Raw genomic sequence first — 10628 nt, forward strand, 5'->3', positions numbered from 1 at the left:
ACTGCACTGTCTGAATTGATCAGGGATATTAGCATATTTCTATTGAAACCTTTCAGTGTTCCAATTCTCCATTCATGATCCTTGGTGGGCCTCACAAAGTTCTGCCAGCCTCCAGTGCAACCTTTTGCTAGTGAAATTTGTTCTGCAATTGTGGAAGCCTACAGGTCCAAAGGCAGAGCTGTTTGTTTTCTCATTTCTGCTTTTTCCACAATAGCATTAGAGGTCTCCTTTACTGTCAGGCATCCAGCTTCCATCTTGGGGGTAAGCCTTTTCAAACTGTGTCCTCAATTTCCATCTTTGCTACTTTCTTCAAGACTCTTATCATAGTCTGTTTGTGGCATTGCCCAACTTCCGGGACTGCTGTGAAATGTCCCACAATACTATTAATGACAGATTTTTGTACTTAGCATCAAGTCCCTTTTTCATTGATTATTTTGGAGGACGCTTCTTTCTTGGGGTCTGTTCTGGTTGCTTTTGGTCTTTGTAATAGGAAGGAGAACAGATTTTCTCCTCCCCCCCCCCCATCATGTTTGACAGAAACCAGAGCTAGTGTCTTAGGAGGGGGGTAAAGCCAATATGTTACTTTTCTTTGTCGCTCCTAATTGGGAGACCCAGACAATTGGGTGTATAGCTACTGCCTCCGGAGGCCACACAAAGTATTACACTAAAAAGTGTAAGGCCCCTCCCCTTCTGGCTATACACCCCCCCGTGGGATCACGGGCTCCTCAGTTTTATGCTTTGTGCGAAGGAGGTCAGACATCCACGCATAGCTCCACTGTTTAGTCAGCAGCAGCTGCTGACTATGTCGGATGGAAGAAAAGAGGGCCCATACTAGGGCCCCCAGCATGCTCCCTTCTCACCCCACTTTCTGTCGGCGGTGTTTGTTAAGGTTGAGGTACCCATTGCGGGTACGGAGGCTGGAGCCCACATGCTGATTCCTTCCCCATCCCCATTAGGGCTCTGGGTGAAGTGGGACTTTACCGGTCTCCAGGCACTGAGACCGTGCTCCTTCCACAGCCCCCGGAGAATCGGCTGGATATGGAGCTGAGTATCGTCAGGGACAGGGCCCTGCTTCGTTAAGGTACTCTGTGTCCCCGGGCATACCGCGCGCACACCGCAGCATGCTGGGCGTGTTAGTGCGCCGGGGACATCAGCGCTGCTGCGCTTGTGCCATTCCTCACTACAGCGCTGCTGAGTGAGTAGACTTAGTACGAACGGCCGCGCCGGCCGCTGGGGTCAGTTTTCACTGCGACGCGGCTGGGACTTGTGGTGCGCCGGGGACTTCCGCGCTAGCCGTGCATGTATGACGGCCGCGCTTATTACTACAGTCCCCGGCTTTTGCGGCCTAGTTCGTTTCGTTCCCGCCCCCAGACCTGCCAGTCAGGGGGAGGGCGGGACGCTGTACAGACCATCAGCGCTGAGGGCTGGAGTCTGCTTTACATACTCCAGCCCTCACACTGGGCACAGTGGGACGCCAGTTTCCCGCACTTTGTTTGTGGCACGCCCACGGTCCGCCCCTCCTCACAGGACGCCGGCAGCCATTCCTGTCTGCACGCTGAGCTGGAGAGGGGAGACTGGGAGACCCAGACACTGGATTCTGCGACCTCACACCCGCTTTTCAGCGGGCGGTAAGCAGCCCTCAAGGGCTCACCCCCACTTGTGCCGAAGTGTACTTTGTATTTTTGTGCTTGCATGCTATACATTACACTGTACGGTCGCTGGTGACTCTCTGCTATATACCCTCCTAGGTTACTCAAGGCAGACAACAGCATGTCGTCCGCAAAAAGCAAACGTGCCAAGACACAGACTTTATATGCTGCTTGTACCGCATGTGGGGCTGCTCTACCGGCAGGTTCCACTGACCCCCATTGTGTGCAGTGCTCGGCCCCTGTGGCACTTGCTCAGCCGGGGCCGCTGCTAGAGGTGACCCAGGGAGAACCACCTGTGAATGCTGTCCAGGTGACAGGGACGGAGTTTGCAGTTTTTGCTGACAGATTGTCTATGACTATGTCTAAAATTCTTGAAACATTGCAGTCTAGACCAGTAACTCAGACCATGGGCACTGTTGAATCATTGCTCCCTGGTCCCCCTCAGCTGGAACACTCCCGAGCTCAGGAGGTGTCGCATGCACCCCAGGGTGACGACTCTGACTCGGACGACAGTCCCAGACGGCCTAAGCGGGCTCGCTATGAGCGGCCCTCAACTTCATCACACTGGTCAGGGTCCCAGCTGGATGACTCTCTGTGTGATGAGGCGGATGTGGCTGATCAGGATTCTGATCCTGGGACCGTTCTCAATCTGGATACACCTGATGGTGACGCCATAGTGAATGATCTTATAGCGTCCATCAATAGAATGTTAGATATTTCTCCACCAGCTCCTCCTGCGGAGGAGTCAGCCTCACAGCAGGAGAAATTCCATTTCAGGTATCCCAAGCGTAAATTGAGCACTTTTCTGGACCACTCTGACTTTAGAGACGCTATCCAGAAACACCACGCTTATCCAGATAAGCGTTTCTCCAAACGGCTTAAAGATACACGATATCCTTTTCCCCCTGACGTGGTCAAGGGCTGGACCCAGTGTCCCAAGGTGGACCCTCCAATCTCCAGGCTTGCAGCTAGATCCTTAGTTGCAGTGGAAGATGGGGCGGCACTTAAAGATGCCACTGACAGACAGATGGAGCTCTGGTTGAAATCCATCTATGAAGCTATTGGAGCGTCGTTGGCGCCAGCATTCGCAGCCGTATGGGCACTCCAAGCTATTTCAGCTGGGCTTACACAGGTCGACACGGTCACACGTACATCTGCTCCACAGGTGGCGCCCTTGACCTCTCAAATGTCTGCATTCGCGTCTTACGCGATTAATGCTGTCCTAGACTCTACGAGCCGTACGGCAGTGGCGTCTACCAACTCCGTGGTTTTACGTAGAGCCTTGTGGTTGAGAGAATGGAAGGCAGATTCTGCTTCCAAGAAGTGCTTAACCAGTTTGCCTTTTTCTCGTGACCGACTGTTTGGTGAGCGTTTGGATGAAATCATTAAACACTCCAAGGGTAAGGATTCATCCTTACCTCAACCCAGACAAAACAAACCCCAACAGAGGAGGAGACAGTCTGGTTTTCGGTCCTTTCGAGGCTCAGGCAGGTCCCAATTCTCCTCGTCCAAAAGGACTCAAAAGGATCAGAGGGGCTCAGATTCTTGGCGGACTCAATCACGACCAAAAAAGACAGCCGGAAGAACCGTTACCAAGACGGCTTCCTCATGACTTTCAGCCTCCTCTCTCCGCATCCTCGGTCGGTGGCAGGCTCTCCCGCTTTGGCGACATTTGGCTGTCACAGGTCAAAGACCGTTGGGTGAGAGACATTCTGTCTCACGGGTACAGGATAGAGTTCAGTTCTCGTCCTCCAACTCGCTTCTTCAGAACTTCTCCACCTCCCGACCGAGCAGATGCTCTTCTGCAAGCGGTGTCCGCCCTAAAGGCGGAAGGAGTGGTGACTCCCGTTCCTCTTCAGGAACGAGGTCGCGGTTTTTACTCCAATTTGTTTGTGGTGCCAAAGAAGGACGGGTCGTTCCGTCCCGTCCTGGATCTAAAGCTGCTCAACAAACACGTGAAAACCAGGCGGTTCCGGATGGAATCCCTCCGCTCCGTCATCGCCTCAATGTCTCAATGAGATTTCCTAGCATCAATAGACATCAAGGATGCTTATCTCCATGTGCCGATTGCGCCAGAGCATCAGCGTTTTCTACGCTTCGTTGTAGGAAGCGAACACCTGCAGTTCGTAGCTCTACCTTTCGGGCTGGCGACAGCCCCTCAGGTCTTTACCAAGGTTATGGCAGCAGTAGTGGCAGTCCTGCACTCGCAAGGTCACTCTGTGATTCCGTATTTGGACGATCTACTTATCAAGGCACCCTCTCAAGAGGCATGCCAGCACAGCCTGAACGTGGCACTGAAGACTCTCCAGGGTTTCGGGTGGATTATCAACTTTTCAAAGTCAAATCTAACCCCGACCCAATCACTAACATATCTTGGCATGGAGTTTCATACTCTCTCAGCGATAGTGAAACTTCCACTGGACAAACAGTGTTCACTACAGACAGGGGTGCAATCTCTCCTTCAGGGCCAGTCGCACCCCTTGAGGCGCTTCATGCACTTCCGAGGGAAGATGGTAGCAGCAATGGAAGCAGTTCATTTCGCGCAGTTTCATCTGCGTCCACTTCAATGGGACATTCTCCGCCAATGGGACGGGAAGTCGACATCCCTCGACAGGGATGTCTCCCTCTCTCAGACAGCCAAGGACTCTCTCCGGTGGTGGCTTCTTCCCACCTCATTGTCGAAAGGAAAGTCGTTCCTACCCCCATCCTGGGCGGTGGTCACGACATACGCGAGCCTGTCAGGGTGGGGAGCAGTGTTTCTCCACCACAGGGCTCACGGTACGTGGACTCGGAAAGAGTCCACCCTTCAAATCAATGTTCTGGAAATCAGAGCAGTCTATCTTGCCCTACAAGCCTTCCAGCAGTGGCTAGCAGGCAAGCAGATCCGAATTCAGTCGGACAACTCCACAGCGGTGGCATACATCAACCACCAAGGGGGAACACGCAGTCGGCAGGCCTTCCAGGAAGTCCGGCGGATTCTGACGTGGGTGGAAGACACGGCATCCACCATATCCGCAGTTCACATACCAGGCGTGGAAAACTGGGAAGCAGACTTTCTCAGTCGCCAGGGCATGGACGCAGGGGAATGGTCCCTTCACCCGGACGTGTTTCAGGAGATCTGTCGCCGCTGGGGGATGCCGGACGTCGACCTGATGGCGTCACGGCACAACAACAAGGTCCCGGTTTTCATGGCGCGATCCCACGATTACCGAGCTCTGGCGGCAGACGCCCTAGTTCAGGATTGGTCGCAGTTCAGGCTACCTTATGTGTTCCCACCTCTGGCGTTGTTGCCCAGGGTGCTGCGCAAGATCAGGGCCGACTGCCGCCGCGCCATCCTCGTCGCTCCAGACTGGCCAAGGAGGTCGTGGTACCCGGATCTGTGGCACCTCTCGGTAGGCCAACCGTGGGCTCTGCCAGACCGTCCAGACTTGCGGTCTCAAGGGCCGTTTTTCCATCTGAATTCTGCGGCCCTGAACCTGACTGTGTGGCCATTGAGTCCTGGATCCTAGCGGCCTCAGGTTTATCTCATGAAGTGGTTGCCACCATGAGACAGGCTAGGAAACCATCCTCCGCCAAGATCTACCACAGGACGTGGAAGATATTCTTATCTTGGTGCTCTGCTCAGGGAGTTTCTCCCTGGCCATTTGCATTGCCTATTTTTCTTTCCTTCCTGCAGTCTGGGTTGGAAAAAGGTTTGTCGCTCGGCTCCCTTAAAGGTCAAGTCTCCGCGCTATCCGTATTTTTCAGAAGCGCCTAGCGCGACTTCCTCAGGTACGCACGTTCCTGCAAGGGGTTTGTCATATCGTCCCCCCTTACAAGCGGCCGTTGGAGCCCTGGGATCTGAACAAGGTCCTAATTGCTCTCCAGAAGCCGCCTTTCGAGCCTTTGAAGGATGTTTCCCTTTCTCGTCTTTCACAGAAAGTGGCCTTTCTAGTGGCGGTCACGTCTCTTCGGAGAGTGTCCGAGCTGGCGGCGTTATCATGCAGATCTCCCTTCCTAGTATTTCACCAGGACAAGGTAGTTCTGCGTCCAATTCCAGAATTTCTTCCTAAGGTGGTATCCTCCTTTCATCTCAACCAGGATATCACTTTACCGTCTTTGTGTCCGCATCCAGTTCACCAATTTGAAAAAGGTTTGCATTTATTGGATCTGGTGAGAGCACTCAGGATCTACATTTCCCGCACGGCGCCCCTGCGCCGCTCGGATGCACTCTTTATCCTTGTCGCTGGTCAGCGTAAGGGGTCGCAAGCTTCCAAATCCACCCTGGCGCGGTGGATCAAGGAACCAATTCTTCACACCTACCGTTCTGCTGGGCTTCCGATTCCATCAGGACTGAAGGCCCATTCTACCAGAGCCGTGGGTGCGTCCTGGGCATTACGGCACCAGGCTACGGCTCAGCAGGTGTGCCAGGCGGCTACCTGGTCGAGTCTGCACACTTTTACCAAGCATTATCAGGTGCATACCTACGCTTCGGCGGATGCCAGCCTAGGTAGACAAGTCCTTCAGGCGGCGGTGGCCCACCTGTAGGAAAGGGCTGTTTGACGGCCCTATCACGAGGTATTCTTTTACCCACCCAGGGACTGCTTTTGGACGTCCCAATTGTCTGGGTCTCCCAATTAGGAGCGACAAAGAAGAAGGGAATTTTGTTTACTTACCGTAAATTCCTTTTCTTCTAGCTCCAATTGGGAGACCCAGCACCCGCCCTGTTTTCTTAGGGATTTTGTTTTTTCGGGTGCACATGTTGTTCATGTTGAAGAGTTCAGTTCTCCGAGGTTGTTCCTCGGATTGAATTTGTCTTTAAAACAGTTATTGGCTTTCCTCCTTCTTGCTTTTGCACTAAAACTGAGGAGCCCGTGATCCCACGGGGGGGTGTATAGCCAGAAGGGGAGGGGCCTTACACTTTTTAGTGTAATACTTTGTGTGGCCTCCGGAGGCAGTAGCTATACACCCAATTGTCTGGGTCTCCCAATTGGAGCTAGAAGAAAAGGAATTTACGGTAAGTAAACAAAATTCCCTTCTTTACCTAGTGCTGTTCCCTAGTGTATTATGTGCTAAACAAAAAAAGGGATCTTGTAGTAACTACAAATGTTTAGTGCTGAAATACCACACCTCTTACGTAGTGTTGATTTCACAACTGAAATATTACATTAAGTTAATTCGGTTTATAAAACTTCATTCCCTTAAGGCCCTGTCACACACAGAGCTAAATCTGCGGCAGATCTGTGGTTGCAGTGAAATTGTGGACAATCAGTGCCAGGTTTGTGGCTGTGTACAAATGGACAATGTGTCCATGATTTCACTGCAACCACAGATCTGCCAAAGATTTATCTCTGTGTGTGACGGGGCCTTTAGTGTAAAAAATCCACGGTCGACGCGCCGTCAGCACAAAGTTCATTCTTTAATCAGAGAAATTGGCCACATTAGGGCTAAAATCTGCATGCAGGTTACTTTGCGTGAACCTATTGTGTTTGTCATCTTGTCACAGTGAACATGTGTCTCTCGTTACCAGAGAAAGGTTTATCACCAGGATATACATGAATAATATTGAAACAAGATATAGAGTCCACCATGTCTTCACTATTTGCACAATTATTTCCATAATATTACTAGGTTTAGATTTGCTAATTAGTGATAGGCGCTCGCTACTTGATTTGAGCTGGTCAGACAAGCTAAATTTGAGTAATGAACATTATAGAAAGTCAATTATTTGGCCTGTTCTGATGTCTCTCCGCCCACATCCAGCCAACCATAAACTGAGCATATCTGGTGGGATGTTTTATTATTTGGGTTGCAATACGTAAGACAATGTTGTTTTATCCCCTGGGAGAGCCATTCAGAGACTGTGAATGGCTCTCCCCATGCTTTGTGGTTTTTGTTTCACGGATGAAATATCTGAGCACCCTCTATACTCGGCCAAGCTCAGCAAGTTCTCGAGCACCCCAATGCACGCTCTCCCATCCTAAATAGTAATTTGCTTGAAATTGCCTTAAGTTAAACTTCATAATTAGACAGCTTTAAAGGGTGTTTGTCACCAGATGTAGCCCCTGTAAGGCTATGTGCCCACGCTGCAGAAAATTTTCAGAATTTGCCGCAATTTTTTCACGGATTTCTCAAAAATCCACAGTACAGCGAGTCCCCAGTCATTTCTATGGCATTTGGGGTGTCCTGTGCCCATGCTGCGTTTTTTTAATGCGGATTTCCCTGCGGAAAAATCCGCAGCATGTCAATTATTCTTGCTTATATTTCCGTACGATCCCATACATACCTTCCTTGATAGAAGACACTGGAGTCACTTCCTCCGGTGCAGAGGAGCACAGTGGAGCCAGGAGCGGGCAGCAGGAGGTGGGCGAGGCCTGCCGAAGACATGGTACTGTATCCTCAATGCAGAATGACCGCAGCATATCTGTAGGACATTCCGCAATAAAACCGCAGCATTAAAACAGACAAAGTTGTGCTGCAATTTTCTGGGCGCTCCTGCGGAATGTCCTGCGGATATATCTGCAGGACACTTTCCCCATGGGCACATAGCCTAAGCGTCCATACAGGCCGGCACCTGCGCATTACAGCACTTTGCTCTGTCTTCCCGGCAGATCAAAGTGCACATGTGCAGGACTGCAATGCTTGCCTGTGTGGATGATATAGGACACGTCATTCACGCTGGGTAGGAGGACGGCAATCACCACAGAGAGGAGGTGCCGGACCGGCCCCTAGGTGAGTAGTATGAAAGTGTTTTTTAAGTTCTACGGAGCGGCCTGGGCTCTTATATACAGTGTTCTAGAACACTGTATATAAGGGTTTACTGGTGGTGGTTGTAGCTTATAAGGGCCAAATCTGGTGACAATTTCCTGTAATTATCTGGCACAAGGCAGGCCAGACAAGGCATATCTCACTCAAGCGGACGATTCATTAAAACTAGTGGATGAGTTGCCATTCTGTAAGAAATAAAAGCCACGCTAAGCCCTTAAGTGCTAAAAATTAGATTTTTTTTTTTTTATTCCAGGAGCATTTACTGAAAGAAGGATTGGCCTGGATTGACTCACAAGCAGCAGGGGAGCCCCAATACTGGCTGCCAGCACTCTTTTCTGAACTGTATTCTCAACAGATTCTTCCCGATGAGGGCAGAGTGGATGCACCTTGACCGCTCCATCGCTGACACCAGAAATGTCCACTACCTCAGACTTACCATCTACAACAAACAGAAGCCTCTGAGTGACCATTACTTTCTGCTGGGGTGTAGCTGACATGGGCTGCAATAGGTGTATATCGCTTCCTTGTAACTTAGCACTTCTGTCCATCATTCGTAGCTGACGACTGGAGGTTTTCTCACCAGAGGCCGTAAGTGTGGTAAGAAGTACGGAGATTGAGCAGCACATATCTTTCCAACATCTCTGGACAGTGACCTGTACATATGCAGAGTGCCAGTTATAGCTCTTATGCTTTTGAGGCTCTGCGACTACTCAGCAGTGTATGCAATCCAAGATGGGGGACGGAGCCATTGGTCCCACACGGCCAGGCTGAGGAGCAATCTAATGTATCAATGTAATATACTTTCTATAAATAAAATTTTGGAATATTTAGGTGGTCATGTCGTTTGTAGCCTTTCCATATAGCAATGCAGCAGTGAATCCTCCACCCTAGCAGCACACTGAGCGGATGATAAAATCACTCCAGGCCAGGGGTTCAGACAGGAATTTCTTTATTGATTTATAGCAGACTCAGATTTACCAAAGTTACTGAACCTGTTTCATCCACGTACCTGTAACAGACTCCTCTGACATGATTCGCAATGAACATCACAACATAAAGAGCAAGCAGTGTTCTTGAATGCCATGTGTTTAACAACAGGGAAGGAAATATTGATGGGAGGTTGGAAATTAGCCCTATCAAAGCTGCACGTGTCAATACCGATAATGTACAATGTCAGGATGTACCTGCGCGATCATTTCCCAGACTGTGATACATGTATGATTAGCCTATATTTCCATCTCCGTAAGGCTGTAACCCTATAGCATGTGCATACTGGTAAAGAGTATCCTGGTTGTTGAACATTTTGTAACAATTCCCAGCTATCTTCAAGATCACTGCTTGCTGTCATTCAGTAACAACCTTAATTGTTTACTTCTAGGGAATAGAGATAGATCCTGGTCTTGTGATCACTTAACTGCACCACGTCTTGATTTTTATTTTTTTTTGCTTTGGTAGTAAATTGTGACAAGCAGCGCTCTTGAAAACTGAGGAACCGATGCAAACAGCAAATCCAAACATATTATGAGGGAGAATTATTGGATTTATGCTTTTGTTTGGGAAAAGTGACTAATTATGGTACACACTATGTTTGCATAATTTTCCCAATTTTTTTTTTTTTTTTTTACAATCAGAGGGGGTTAAGACCTCCCATACACCAGAAATTGGTGTAAAATGATAAAGAAAATCTTCAGAATTAAGAGATTGTGCCTTGTAGTAAATTAAGCGTGCAATGCTCCTCATTAATTAAGGCTAGCTTATGAAAGGCCGGTCTTATTACCCTACACACGCTATGTCCTGGGATAGAAGGCGTATTTGCTGAAACCAGAATTCCCTTTACATATAAACCAATAGCAATACATAATTGAATTGCGAAATAGGCAATGGAAGGGTCAGGAAACCTGGAGTTGCCTCCCTCGGTTTAGTTTAACTTTGCCAGACATGTAATTTGTCAATATTACTACACTAGAGAGCCTCGGCTTATTCCCTTGATAGACCTGAGACAAAAAAAAAAAAGCATTATAGAACAGAGAACTATGGAGCCGTTCAATTAACCAGAGAAATCAGACTATCATTATTTCCCAATTGTAATTGTAGAGTATTTGCATGTCACTTACTGCTTACATAAGTCATTTTTTCCTCTGCATGGCAGAATGCTAGTGGCTGGGTGCCCGTTTTTACAGTAACAAGAGCATGTAATCACTTGCAGCATCACCGCAGCTGGCCTCATTCACA

General features: G+C 49.3%; 1 protein-coding gene across 1 annotated transcript in view; it reads left to right on the forward strand.

Annotated features, from left to right (window-relative positions):
- Positions 1 to 9226, forward strand: part of SNF8 (SNF8 subunit of ESCRT-II) — a 61668-nt gene extending 52442 nt beyond the window's left edge. The window contains exon 8 of the mRNA XM_075347642.1: positions 8650 to 9226. Within this exon, the coding sequence (XP_075203757.1) occupies positions 8650 to 8787 (138 nt within the window). The 3' untranslated portion in view covers positions 8788 to 9226. The remainder of the gene's footprint in view (positions 1 to 8649) is intronic.
- The last annotated feature ends 1402 nt before the right edge of the window (positions 9227 to 10628 follow it).

The sequence above is a fragment of the Anomaloglossus baeobatrachus genome, chromosome 5 (assembly GCF_048569485.1).
Source record: "Anomaloglossus baeobatrachus isolate aAnoBae1 chromosome 5, aAnoBae1.hap1, whole genome shotgun sequence".
NCBI lineage: Eukaryota > Metazoa > Chordata > Amphibia > Anura > Aromobatidae > Anomaloglossus > Anomaloglossus baeobatrachus.